Here is a 15,327-nt window from a genome sequence, read left to right on the forward strand (position 1 = left end):
CTCACTCAACTCTGTTTGAAACAAACACATTTTGTTTTCCAAAATAAATATTACAAGCAAACTGAGGGATTAGCCATGGGAAGCCCCCTCAGTCCCATCCTGGCTGATATCTACATGCATTATTATGAATCAAAATTGTTTGAAACTTTAAACTTCCCGGCATGGTTCCGCTACGTAGACGATACTTTTACTCTGTTTGAAGGTAATAAAGATGATTTAAATAAAGTTCTTTCAACAATGAATTCTATTGATCCCGCTATTCAGTTCACTTTTGAACTTGAGACTTGCAATTCTCTTCCGTTTCTCGACATTCTGGTCACACGTAATACATCCAACTTCAGTACTACGGTTTACCGTAAACCTTCATCGGTTTGCCTTCCACCACACTTTAAATCATGTCATCCGACTAAACAAAAGTTAGCTTCATTTTATTCCTATGTTTTCCGTGCTCTTCAAGTTTGCTCCTCCAAACTAGCCCTTGATGAAGAATTAAATTATTTAAAAGCAATAGCTATTGACAGGGGCTTTCCACCCAACATTATTAATCAAGCAGTTAAAAAATTCTCATCTCAACACACTAAAAGGCACACTCTTGTTTTAGGAGATTATAAAAATTCTGTTGTCATTCCCTTCTTTCCATCAATTAGCTATAAAGTTGCACGTATTTTGCAGAAATTTAACTTTCGGGTTGTTTATTCTCCCATCAATAAAATTCCGAGTTCCATACTCAAGGACCCCATTCCGGATATGAATTCCTGGGGTATTTATAGGATTCCTTGCCAGTGTGGTTTAATTTACATTCGCCAAACTAAGAGAGCTTTAAAATTTCGCGTCAAGGAACATGAGGCATATGTTAGAAAAAAGGAAACACAGAAGTCTTCTGTTGCTCAACATTGTTGGTCCGAAAACCACACTTTCAGTTTTTCTGCTGCCAAAATTATTCAAAAAACATCTTCCATTGGAGAACTGGATTTTCTAGAAGCATTTCACATTCATAAAAATCTTTCTGTTCTAGTTAACGATCCTAATTCCAATCCAAATTTGCCTTCGGCCTTTAAAGAAATTATGTTTTAGTTCTGGTTTCACCAACAGATGGCGCCACTTGCTTATTCTTGTCCAGGCTTTCTTATCTTATCTAATCATTATTTCCTATCTTGTGCATTTGCGGTTTTGCAGCTGAAGATGGTGGTTCGGTAAAACCATCGAAACTAGTCCTGTGAAAATTTTGTAAATATAACGCTGATTTTTGTTGTTTGACTTCTGAATTAGTAATAAGTTGTTGGAACTTTGGCCAAAATTTATGAGCAGTAGCTGTATCAGAGCTTGCAGCCTCCTCATCTCGCACAACACTGTGATCACTGGTTCTCTTTTTAAATTTCTCGAACCATCCATGGTTTGCCTTAAATGCCATCTCATCTTCAGTTGTTGTGCCTGGTGTTTTTCGGAGAAGGTCTGAGTATAGATTCTTAGCCTTAACCCAAATGATAGCTTCTGATACTGGATCACCTTATAAGTAACTGCTTCTTGTTAATCCACACCAAAAACAGCTTCTCAACATCTTCTAAGAGTTTTGGATGGTGCTTGCAAGTAATGCTAACTCCTTTGGCCACATCAAGCTTCTTAATTTCTTCCTCTTTCTTCAGAATAGTGCAGATTGTCGATGTCGAATGGACATAAGTTTTCACCAATTCCATCACTCGTACACCACGCTTATGCTTATCTATGATTTCTTTCTCAATTTCAACGGCCATGGCTTCCTCCTTTTTCTTTCCAGCATTATCTGAGGACACAGTATTCTTGAGAGGCATCGCGAAATAATTTTTTTCATATTAAATGTAAAAGACAATCAGCTTGCAAGTGCACAAACATGTAGATCAAAGAACACTAAGTGATAAGACGAGGGGATTGCCCAAGTCGAGCCTTATTGGAAAATGCGCCATGCATGCCAACAGCCTGGCTCATTAATTGAGTCAATGCGAAAAATTCATTTAGAGACGAATTTTTTGCTCATATGTTCTGTTGAATTTCTCATATATAGAGGTGCTTGTATCTCAAGGTTCCATTGTATTTTAATTAGATATTTTTTCCGAAAATCAGTCACTGAACCTACTTACAAGTTTAATTTCTTTTGTTTGGTGGAAATTTTGTTGCAATTGCTGTAAGAATAGATTTAAAGCAATTGTTCCTTTAAGTTTTGTAATAAAATGTATTTCTACAAAAATATTACTGCCAACCCTTCCACTGCAGTGTATATTTTAAAAACAAGTGTAAGACATAAAGTATCATGATTTATCTTTAAAAATCCTTGGAACTTTAAATACAAAAAAAAAAGAAGAAAAAAAGGAATGGAAAATGTCAGTGCTGTTTATGCACATGGTTACCAGAGTATGATGCAATCTGAAAATTTGCCAATTTCTGCTGAGGTGGTTATGCTAATATGTAAGTACCATCCTTCTACATAAGATAACTAAAAACTAGTATGGTATTTTTCCCTCATCATAAAAGAAGAAAATATACACCAGCAGCTACAACATTAACGAATTATTGCTTACTATGTGAGATTTTTTATACTTGTAATTTGAATAGTGGCTTCATTACTGTTTATCCATAGTAGCTATTCATAATAGTATTTCAAGGTCTTCACATAAAGGGAGTAAACAAAATCATAGTTCATAAAAGAGCTGCTCGAAAAGGGGCGTCATATTCTTTGTAAAAATAGTAGAGTTTTTAAAAAGTTCAGATCCTTGATGCGTACATGTTATTGCAATAATATATGTATTGTCTTTTAATAGTCTTTAATAGCATAGTAAATGAAAGAATTGCTGTTATTTAATATATTGAGGCAATGTTTTTGTTTAAGATTTCAATTTTAAATACTAAATCTAATGATGTAAAGCACAAATACAACAGTTATTCTATTAGGTAATAATATTGTGTTTATTTATTTATTTATTTATTTTTCCTAGTTGCTAAAAAATATTTCTAGCCACTGAAGTATGTTTAATTATAGTAATATTTACATTTAAACCTACTTTATTTAAGTATGAATAACTTTTTGATTTTAATACCATATATGAAAAAATGACTTTCTGTAAAATAATGGGTTTTTTTAAATGATTTTCCCCTTTTCACAGAATAATAAAAAGAATTATATTTTAACTCATATGAATGTTAACTCTATTTTGGTGTGTTGTGCTCAGAAAGGGATTGTGAAATTCTTCATAATAACAAAATAAATATTTTCAAATTAAAAACTGCATATTGGCAAAATCAAATTTTTGAAAATTTTTTAATATTTTTGTTATTGAACTGATCATGCATGCTTCTCTGTTTATGTAATTTGATACTCCATAATTAGATATTCTTAATATACCAATAAACACACTTGTTAAATCTTTTGTTTTACAATAACGCATCTATTTGACAAGACTTAAAATACCATTATTTCAAAATATACTCAGTTTCCAATTTTTTTGAAAAATTACAATATAATTGCACTTAATAATAGAGTTCTGATGCTACAAGTAACATTTCTGAGTACAGCACTTCTTTTTTTCAAGTAGTCTCTAACACTGAAAATTCATCAATAATTTTCCAAGAAAATTTCAAGTTCTTTTTTTCATTTTTCAATTATGATTTCTTTGATTAAGATTTCTTTTGACATATCTTTTAATGGAAATACCAAAATTTTTTTAACTGGACCTAGGAATTTCACTTCCCTTGAATTGAAATTGATTAATTATTTTTTTCTTACAAGCATTCTTTGAGCTTGTAAGCTTAAAGATCCATCTTAAAGATCTTTCCATTGTGATAAAATGTTGTACTTAAATACAGTCAAAGGTCTTTAATCCGGACTCGTCGGGGCTTCGGCGATTCCGAATTATCGATTTTTCTGGATTATAGATCATCCGTTTAAATCTGGTAAGATGGCATGCAGAAATTATAAAATTAAAAATATGAAACCATAATTTATAAAATAATGAGCAATTATGACCTAAAGGGTATAAAAAAAATAAGCTTACTATTTATTTGTTTACTTTATTAAACATTTCTTTCAACGTGCGCATGCGTAAAGCATACATTACGCATAGCTGAAATTAGAAAATTGCAACCAGAAAACTATTTGATTTGTATTTGTGATATTTATAATGACGAGGAATTTGATTTAAATCATATCAAAGATGGAGCACATCGAGATGAAATACTGCATTTAGTAAGGAATTGTAAGCCGAATAAAATAAAAACATCTGCCCTGAAGATAGCGATAGTGCTGACAGATCAACTTCCAGTTCATTGCGCGCCACAACGTTCCCCCTCCTCCCCCCGTGCAGAGCAGCGTGAAATTGATTAACAGATTTCAGAACGGTTAGATAAACAAAGGATATGCCTTTATCCAGCAATTCCACTTTTTGTTTGATGGACATCGAAACATACTTTCATTTTGTAGATCCTTTGGGAGCTCCAGCATCAGAAATTCTATTTGACATAATTGAAAGTTCAAGCTTACTTTTATAAAATTGCTCTTACAGTCTGTACAAAATAATAAGCCGGATCCAATTCGAAGATTAAGGAATAACGCAATCATCAACATCAACTGAAATAGATAATTAGATAATTTTAGCTTATACCGTCCGTTATACATTAAACGCGCACGTGAAAACGTATTCTGCGCTTGCGCACACACATATGCGCAGTCGTAAAGGTCTTACGCGCACGCGTAAATGCCTATGCGCATGCGTCAACGCGGCACATGCGCAGAAAGTTTTTAGCTTTGAGGTCCAGATTATGGGTGTCCGAATTAACGACTTTTGACTGTATAACTGTGTATTTTACTCCGTGTTTTCATAACTATCAATGATATTATCACATTGATATTTAGGTCATAAAAGAAAGGAAGTGAAATATTTCAAATAACCAGGTAATATATCTTGGGATACAGCAGATCACATAGCCATGATAAAAGTGAACTGCTGAGAAGATTAAACCAAACTTCTAAAAGAATAAGTATTATTCCTTAGGCCTCTTTTGCTGATATTTTTTATTCTTATTATTATCTATTTCTTAACCATATAATCGATGTTTCTTCTAAAATTATCCAGAATTATTGAATTAGTGTATGAGATTTCTTCAAAACTTTTTATATTGATCAGTTCAATCTTCTGTGTCCATTTTTGATATTTGCTGTTTATATAATCACCTTAAACAGTTACAAAAGTCACAAAATTTTTGGAATGCGTCAAACTTTAGCAACCATGCACACAACAGTTCTTCAGGTTTATTGAGCTGCCATTTTCATATGCATTCTTTTTGTTGTGTTCCAAATTCCTCAATATTTATTGATAAGTCATGATATTTTTTGTTTTAATTTGACTGCAGTGGAATAAACTGTAGTACAATATCTGGAGGAATGTAGTATTTTTTCACGTAATCTGTAAAGAGAACAACTGCTAAAAGTCTATTTTAAAGCGATCAGCATGACATTTCTGTCAAAACAGGAAAAAACAAAACAAAAACCTACTTGCAAGTAAGTTTATTGATTAACTTTTCAAGATAAATGCCTGATTAAAATATATATGCAGTATTCTATGTGAAATAATGTGGATGTTGTAGTCACATTGGCTGAATTGATATCCCCCTTTTTCTTTTCTTTCATTTCATGAATAAATACTTTTAATGCATGAAAAATTGATGCTAAGTATATCCATTCTTCAGTAAATTTTACATTTTTTTTAAGATATCGCAGTAAGAAGGGAAGAAGCAGCAACAGCAGTTTATCTAGAGAGAAAAGCAGAAAACAAAACTGACATGACCAAAATGAAAGTTTAATTCAGAATGATTTAAAATGTGCCTCATTGGCTTATAAGTTTTGGCTTCTAAACATGAAAGCATTATTGGCCTTATGTAGTGTTATTATGTGAGAATGATGTATTCTGTAAGAATCATATGGCTATATTTAATTTTGAAGTGACATAGTTAAAGAGATTATCCTAGGCATTTACTGTTTTTAGGACAAGAAATGAAAATAACCAAATTTAAAAAGATTGTTTGCGGACTGTTCCAAGTTAAAATTTTGATTCATATATTTTTATTTTACATGTATTCAGTACAAATTCTGAAATCTGGATGTACAATATCCAGAATGATCTAAAATTCAGACTTCCTGACAACCAGAAATTATTTTATTTATTTATTTATATGCATTATGCAATTGATATTTTTTCACAAGAAAATGTGGAGAGTTCCAATTCTTAATTTCATTTTGGTACTAAACCTCCGTACTGAAGAAGCAATCATTTATTAATATAAATTTTTCTGGTGAATAACTTGGCTCCATAACCAATTTTTTGTTTGGCATGCATCTCAAACCGTACAGACTTCAGCTAACTGGGCTGCAAAGTATTGAATGTGTTCATGAGGAAAAATTTAACAGCAATTTCTTTCTGTATGAAAAATATAAATTTCATAAATGATACTTTTAAGTTTGTTGATTAAGGACAGATTTATTAACAGTATACTGTAGAGGAAAAAAAAAACTCTTTAAATAAATTTATTAAAGTGAGAACAGGAGTAAAAATGATAATGAGTGTCTTCATTCAAAACAAATTTTAATGTTTATTTTTTATATCGAATGCTTTTACTGTTGCCATTTAAACAAAAAAAAAATCTCAACATGAAGAATTTGACAAACGGCATTTCAGTATTGCAAATGATTTTGCCATGCACCCCCTTTCCAATGAAAACTTTATACTTCATAGTCTTTCAGATATGCAGGAAATCACACTTTTCGACCAGTTCGTGTGTTTCTATGGTTAGTGTCTTTGAAAGGATCATTGTCAGTAGGAAGTGGTTGTGAGATTTTAGAATTAACGGATTCAGATGTCTGAAGATTTGTTTTTACTTCGTATTTGAGTTTTAAATATAATTTCAGTAAATCTACCTACATTCTTTGAATTTTGCCTGAAACTGTCATATCGAAAAATTTCTGAAAATGTTGTTTAACTAAATATGGCCAAGATAGGTTGATTGAAGCGAAGATGAAATCATGTTATTAAAGATGAATACATGTGAACAAATTTGCTAAGTCCTTATGTGCGAAAGCTGAATTTTTTTCTTAGCTGGTTGTTAAGAGTTGGTTTTAGAATTTGCATGTGGCTTTGCAATTTTTGTATAAAATCTGAATGCTTAGCAGTTGGGGATTCACTGAAAAATTCTACAAGCAAACAGGTCGGTGTGCCGTACATAAATTCAGCAGAACAACACAAATCTTCTTTAAAGGGTGATCAAATGCCAAGAATTAAAGGTAGAACATCAGTCCAAGAATTTGACTTTTGAAGGTGGGATTTCAGGCAGTTTTTCAAAGTTTGATGTTCAATTAAACCATTAGCTAGTGGGTGATAAGCTGTGGTGGTGTTAATTTTGAAACCTAGGTATTTGCTCAAGTATTGGAAGACTAGGCTTTCAAGCTGTCGACCTTGGTCATCTGTTATCTTCTCTGGTATTCCAAATCTGCAAATCCAAGTCGCATGTTTGTGATAGAATCTTGCAGTTTGGTCTTCCAAAGGAACAGCTTCGATCCACCAAGTAAATCTATGGATGATAGTAAGCAGATACCTAAAACCTTTTTAAGATGGTAAAGGGCCAGCAATATCGATGTTAAGGTGCTTGAAACGTTCATTTGGAATTTTGAACTCAGCAGCTGGGGCATGAGTATGTTTGTGAACTTTGGTTCGTTGGCATGCTCTAGTTCACAGTTGACAGTCTTTGTTTATGACAGGCCAAATGAATCTTTTTGCCACCAGCATCACTGTTGCACGAATTCCAGGAGGAGATAAGTTATGTATAGAGAAAAATATTCTTTCGCGAAATCCTTCAGATATGTATGGCCGATTAAAATTAGTGGAGGAATCACAGTAAATTTTCTTTTTGCTATCCACGATAGGAATTTGTACTGTTTTGAAATTTCAATTTGATTTAAGAATCTTGAGGTGTACATCCTCCAGGCAATCTGCAATAACTGTATGATCACTTGGAGCTAGAATGGCAATAGTTTCAAGTCTCGACAGTGTGTCTGCTACGATGTTTTTTTTTTCTCCAGAAATGTACCGTATGTCTGTAGTGAATTTAGCAATGTAGTTGAGTTGCCGGACTTATCTTGGGAAAGGCTTTATCTAAATTCTGTTGGAAGGCAAAGGTGATAGATTTATGATCAGTGAAGATAGTAAATGATTGTCCATCCAGAATGTGTTTAAAATTCTGTGTGGCTAGATAGATTGCAAGTAATTCGCGATCATAAGCACTGTGGTTTCTCTGCGTTGATAATAGGGATCAAGAAAAAAGGCTTAGCAATTGTTTTTCACCATTACGATAGGTGATGGATTACGGTGCCTATGGTGAAATCAGATGCATCTCTTGTTAGGGTGAACTAAAATGCGATTTACGATATTAATAAAAAGCATTCTGCGCATCTCCGTTCCAAACTAGAGATTTTTTACCGTTTTTTGATACTCCTTTAAGCAAGATTGTCAATAGTTGTTGCAGTTTGGTATGAAGAGATGGTAAAAGTTCACCACTTCTAAAAATCTGCGTAAGCTTGTGAAGGATTCCGATTTAGGATATTGTTTAATTGTATCAACTTTCGATGGAAGAGGTTTAATTTCTTCTGTTGATATTTGTAACTTAAGAATTCAACTTTGCTCAGACCAAATTTACATTTTGCAATGTTTATTCTCAGTCTGTACTTATTGAGCCTTCTGAAGACTTAATTCCAGCTTTTTTTGTGTGTGTTTCTATGTCTGAAGAAGCAATGAGAATCGTTGAGATTGAGGGCAGTGAGAATCGATATAGCAGACCAGGTTTATGAATACCATGCTAAGTCTAGGCCGCTTAGCATGGTATTCATAAACCTTTGGAAGGTTTATGCTGTGTTGCGTAGATCAAATGTCATATAAGTAAATTCAAGAAGTCCAAAAGGTGTTATAATGGCCGTCTTCGGAATATCAGCTTCCTGAACAGGAATCTGTTGATAGGCTTTTATCTGTGGTTGAAAAAATCGTTTTCCTATGCAGAATATTTGTACGGTCCGTTAGAAATGCTAGTGGGTAACGGTCTGGTATGATGTTTGCAGTTTTTTTTTTTTTTTTTTTTTTTTAAGCGAGATGTAATGGACTTAACCAGCTGCTTTTTGATGGTCTGCAGAGACCCTCCTGAAGATTCTTTTTTGCAGCAACCAACTTTCGAGAAAGTCTTCTGACTTTAGACAGTATAGGGTGTTCTTTAATTTTATAATTTTTTATGCTGGTTTTATATAAGGAAAGAAATTTATTTAAAATGGTTCTATATTGGTTTTGGAAAATATTAGCAATGAGTTTAGGAGTGATGCCTACGTATACGCATCAACTTGTGACTACATAATCATATTTTGTTTATGTAGGTTGATATGTTACTGATTATGTAGGTATTAAAGTTAATCAGCCATAATTCGACAGTTGCAGAGAAGAAACAAATATTTGGGGGATTGGGTTTCCAAAAAGGAGGAATTTTTAGACTTACCCTGCCAGTTTTTAATCTCTTCGATTCTGTTTCAGTATTCTCGTTTGTAGACGAGAATCGCAATTAATCGATTATGAACGCGGTCACAAATTTATAGGTTCTTTGATTAAGGATGATAATGTAATAGCATGATAATATAGAGAACAAACTTCTTTTAATAAATTTATTAACGAGAGAACAGGAGTAAAATCATAACGAGTCTCTTTGAAAACAAATTTTTATTTTTATTTTTATATTAAATTTTTTTACTTTTGACCCTTGAGCAAAAAGAAAATCGCAGCGCGAAGAATTTGACAGACAGCGTTTCAGTTTTGCAAACGATGTCGTCAAAGTTCTGATAGATCAAAAGATATTTAGTGTTGTTCAAATTGAGAATAACTGAATTGTTACTCAGATTACCCCCAGATTCGGCGCCAGAGCTGATGAAGCCACAGCAGGTCCCAGAATTTAGGGGGAGCAAAATTTTTAAAATTTAGACAGGTGCCAAATAACAAAATTAGGACGACAAAATTTTTAGAATTTAGAGAGCGCTTGGCAGCAGAATTTAAGACACATAGAGACTGCATGAGGCTTCAGAATGTCTAGCGCAAGCCGTAGATATAAGACTTGCATGCATGTGGTAATTTATTTGGGAACCAGATAATCATGTGCAGAAAGTAGGCGTAAGTATAGAAATAACTAATGTATAATTCAGGCCTAACTCCGTCAGCCTGTGATAAAAGCAAGACAAAATTTAGCAGAACAACATATCTTAGTCACAAATTTCATAATCATCGCCAATAGTATATAGCAGATACTAGCAGAGCTTTATGATGATAGCCATGAATTTGAAGGTTTTCAAATATCGCAAATTACACTCCTGCTCAAAAAATAAACAACAAAGGCAGAACATGGTATAAAGCAAAAACTATTTATTGGATGTGTGAAATTGATCCAAGAGGTTGGTGTAGCATTACCAGACCACATAGTTAACAATAAAGCAAAGGCATACAAAAACACATGTATTACAACCATTACATTGTGAAAGACTAAGTGGATTGGAAGAATGTGCAGTGAAAACATCATGCTAATAACAGGTGTGATACCCTCTAGCTGAAATGCATGCTTGACAACAATAACACAAGCTAGCAATAGTGTAGTTAATCACGTGGTGTGGCAGTAGTACCCATTCCTATAATAATGCATGTCTGAGCTCATAGAGGATGCCTGCGGCACACTGTGACCTGTTATCTATTGTTCCAACAAGTCCCACATATGTTGTATGGGATTCAGGTAGCACACCACAGCAGAAGTGAAATTGTTTCACTCTTCAGTTAACTCTGATCTAGAGTTCTATGGGGGCAGACATTGTCATCCATAAATATCACATTGGTACCCATTGCAGCAATAAACAGATACACAAGAGGATATAGAATTTTGTTGCTATATCGAACAGCTGTGACGAAACAACAAACATGTAGAGGTCGGTACAGCCGTTTTTTGATATCCCAGCCCATACAAAAATGCCTCCTCCTCTTTAATAGCTTGATGATCTTTGGCACCCAGTAGCATGTCCCTGGCTCTCACCATATCATTGCCCTTCGAGAATTATTCTGGATGTTAAATCAAGACTCATTTGTAAAGAGACTAGGGCCCCATTTCTCTGGTGTCCAAATGCAATGTTCACGGGCCCAATTCAACTGCAGTCTGACATGCAATAGAGACAAAACACATACCACAGGTCATCGGGCATGCAGTCGACACGACACAGTTTAGCGCAATATGGGCCATCCTGCAACAGCAGAGAGATGTGATACCAGCTGTCATGCTGTTCGTGATCTATGATGTCTTGCACATAGCAACAGGAAGTGAACATCTTTTCATAGCAACAAGAAGTTATCGTCTGCCACTGTGGTAATTGTCCAGTTTCCAGACCCACATCTTCTACAGGGATTTTAATCCCTCTGGCAACAATTCCACAGCCTGTGACACTACGATGCACATTCAGCTCTCTCGCAACAGTGGATTGTCTTGCACCAGCCCAACAGAATCCAGTGCATTTCATCTTGCACGTGGTGTCTTGGGCTCATGCTTTCCGCTTTGGCTATCTCCGATTATACAGGTCCACCAGTGGCCGGGCGGTAAAGTCGCTGAACACTGGTAGTTCGGTCCAAGGTTCGAATCCTGCAAACGGGCTGGCTGCATGGGTGTTTTCGTGGTTTTCCCCATGTGTAACATGTATACGAGCCAGTTTCCCTTAGAAAGTCCTCCACGAAGGCATCCCTCCCTTAGGCAGATAGCCCTAGTGTGCTTTGCCATAATTAAATACACCAATACACACCAATTATACAGAACTGTTACTGCTCACGAACTGATGCATAGGTGTGGCATACCCTTTCTTAAGGCATTGTGGTGTGACTGCAGGATTCTGTTTTATGCTAATGTTAGTTGCCTGTTTGCATTCAGAGATGCAACCTTTCCCTCATATGTAAATTCTATGTTATAATTTCCCTTACATTCATACCTTTTCTTTTAATGATTGTTGCTTATTTTTTAGTACAAGTATATTTGTATTTATATAGTAAATTAATTAGTATAAATTATTTTATGGAAAAAAATAATTTGATAGAAATATTAAATATTTTAGTGATTGTATAAATGCATTTTAAATGGTCTTTGACAGGTCAGGGACTGTTCATCTTGGAAAATACAGCAACTATCAATACTGATTTTAGTTTATATTCTCAGAATACTGATATTTTCAAAGGTGACTACCAAAAGAAGATGTACTTATATATGACCGTTCTGTATTTTTTATTAAATGGAGATAAAGTATTGTCTTGTTACAAAAGCATTGTCTTATATTCAAGATAACATATTGGTCCAAGTTTTTCATCATTTTAAATTAATAAAAATTATGATTGAAATGGCAGCTATTTTGAGATTCTTTTGCATCTTAATGTATTAGAATTTTAAAAATATAGTTTATAATAGACTATATTTTATATTTTTGTATTTTATTTTAGATACCATTTTCAAAATTTTTCTTAACATCGAAAGGAAGAATACAAGACAAGCAAAGTCAGATACCTTTAAATAAAGTAAACAGTGTGGGGATTACAGCTGCTGCTGTTCCTGGACCTTTTAGATTAGAGATAGATTACATTGGTTGTCATCTTGATCGTACACACAAGGAAAAAACTGCTTATGAACTGTACACTACGCCTAAATACTATGTTTCCAATTAATAAATTGTTTTATATGAAAAAGTGTAAATTCTTTAGGGTGCACTATATGTGCTCATGTTATCTCAAATGTGCATCTTTATTAAATGCTTATGTTATTCCAGGATTAGCAATAAATATGAAATTTATTTAAAGCTGGGGAAAATTTTTGTTGTAAGTAAAGGATAAGTAGTGATAATAAAAAACACATAAATAACAAAGTATATTTTATTTCTTAAACCATTTATATTTTCTGTAAAGAAAGATTTGTGCGTTTAAGTTATTTTGTACAAGTAATTTTTACAACCAAAACACTAACATGAATTTTAAATTCAACATTATTCTTTAAATCTTATGGTCATCATATTATTATTTCCACTTTCACATGCAAATCCAAACTGATTGTAAAATTTGACCATTTTGTCTTTACAGTCAAGGGTAATTTTATAGCATCCTATATATTCTGCTAACAACCGAATTGTAAGTACCATTCTGTAAAGAGAAAATATAAATTAGGATGTTTACAATATTCAGATATTTAAATAATATTAAACTTCTACCCAATACTAATTCAGAAGTCAAACAACAAAAATCAGCATTAAACCTACAAAATTTTCACAGGACTAGTTTCGATGGTTTTACCGAACCATCATCTTCAGCTGCAAAACCGCAAATGGTCCTGTGAAAATTTTGTAGGTTTAACGCTGATTTTTGTTGTTTGACTTCTGAATTAGTATTTATTCGGCGTGTTATTGTGTCTTAATTCTACCCAATAGTTTGATATTGAGGATATCAGTATGTATGTAATAAAAATAGTTAGTGTTGGATATTATATATATGAAAACAGTTGAAAATTAATTTTGTAACACTTTTGGAATATATATATATATATATATATATGGAAAGATATCAAAATTACAGGAACTATTCCAACTAATAAATAAATATAATTAGTAAAGACTTTGCAGTGAACTTGCCAATCTGTTCTTTTTATTTTACTTATATTATCTATTCATAATAAAAATGATAAATGCTGGAAATAAAAATTAATCATTATTGAAAATTATCCAAAATGCTGAATATAGTTAGTTCATTAATATGTATAATTTTAATTTGTTCATGTTATTTTGGTTTTCAAATAATATATTTTAATGTATTAATTTTTGCTTAGAATATCTGACTATAAATTGCAGCAATTGCACTCTGATTATGAATTGCTTCTGCCAAGGCTACTCTTTCTCATTTTAGTTCAGTCCAGGCTTCTGAATGATAGATTTCTCAAATTAATGGCCTTAAAAATAGCTTACATCAGTTAAGCAAAAAAAAAAAAAAAAAAAAAAAAAAAAGTTACTTTTAATGGAATTAACACAACAAATAAAGGTAAGTGGAATTTTTATATTTGTTACATATAGAGTACAAAGTCCGTAATCCGGAATGATCTATAATCCGACCTCAAAGCCACAAACTTTTTTTTTTGTATGCTTTACACATGTGCATAAAGAATGCGCATACATTACGCTGAACCACAGTCATAACACCTTGGTTCTATACTCTTATTAAGTATAGCGCATGCTTTATTTTGTGTGTTAGTACTTGAATAACCGTTATTCCTCGAATCTCGAATGCGGATTTTTCTCATAAATTTTTAATTTCTCTTTGAATTCAGGAACAGTTTTACACCCATACAAAATAATTTTGTAACTACTCTGAACTGGTATCCCATTGATTACATAATCAAGAATTGATGAATCATCAACAGAACCGTGACTGGCTATTTCACACATAACAATAAAATATTCGGAAAGGGATTCATAGTCTAAATGAACCGCATTTTTTCTACTTAGCACGATATTACTTGCGTAATCAGAACAGCTTGGCTTAATGATTTGTTTCTCTAACCATTCTGAAATCTGTTTATTAATTTCATGCTGCTCTGCGGACGTTGCGGTGCACAATGAACTGGAAGTTGATCTGTTAGCACTATCCTTATCTTCAGGGCAGATGTTTTTATTTTATTCGGCTTATAATTCCTTACTAAATGTAGTATTTCATCTCGATGTACTCCGTCTTTGATATGATTTAAATAAATTTCTTCATCATTATAAATATCACGAATACACATCAAATAGTTTTCTGGTTACAATTTTCTAATTTCAATTATGCGTAATGTATGCTTTATGCATGTGTGCGTTGAAAGAAATGTTTAATAAAGTAAACAAATAAATATTAAGTTTTTTTTTTTGTAAAATTTGATACCCTTTAGATCATAATTGCTCTTTCATAAATTATGGTTTCATATTTTTAATTGTATAATTTCTGCATGCCATCTTACCAGATTTAAATTGATGATCTATAATTTGGAAAAAACCCTAATCCGGAATCGCCGAAGTCCCAACGAGTCGACTTTGTACTGTACATATATATATCTTTTGTGTAAATGCTTAAGTATGCAGTGAAAAAGATTTTTTTTCCTTCAAAAGGATTATCTCTGATATAAAAAATAAAGGATAATAAAATGTACAAATAAAAATTTTTTCATGTAAAAAATTTATAAATACTAAGTAGTTATTAATAT

General features: G+C 32.8%; 2 protein-coding genes across 4 annotated transcripts in view; one reads left to right on the forward strand and one right to left on the reverse strand.

The window, feature by feature from the left end:
* The window catches only part of CIA30 (complex I intermediate-associated protein 30), a 39,490-nt gene extending 26,583 nt beyond the window's left edge, over positions 1-12,907 (forward strand). Inside the window, exon 4 of one of the 2 annotated variants that reach the window (XM_085823387.1) lies at positions 12,212-12,409. In XM_085823387.1, coding sequence (XP_085679513.1) covers positions 12,212-12,328 — 117 coding nt within the window. In that variant the 3' untranslated portion in view covers positions 12,329-12,409. Of the gene's footprint in view, positions 1-12,211; positions 12,410-12,554 lie in introns of those variants that run through there. The other variant, XM_035370269.2, reaches the window with a different exon arrangement.
* A 59-nt stretch (positions 12,908-12,966) lies between these two features.
* Positions 12,967-15,327, reverse strand: part of Gnpnat (glucosamine 6-phosphate N-acetyltransferase) — a 30,727-nt gene continuing 28,366 nt past the window's right edge. For both annotated transcript variants that reach the window (XM_085823389.1, XM_035370270.2), the window contains one exon: positions 12,967-13,244. In XM_085823389.1, the coding sequence (XP_085679515.1) occupies positions 13,091-13,244 (154 nt within the window). In that variant the 3' untranslated portion in view covers positions 12,967-13,090. The remainder of the gene's footprint in view (positions 13,245-15,327) is intronic.

This window comes from Stegodyphus dumicola, chromosome 9 (genome assembly GCF_044657685.1).
Source record: "Stegodyphus dumicola isolate Sdum_Otavi_A_Nest chromosome 9, ASM4465768v1".
NCBI classification, from domain to species: Eukaryota; Metazoa; Arthropoda; class Arachnida; order Araneae; family Eresidae; genus Stegodyphus; species Stegodyphus dumicola.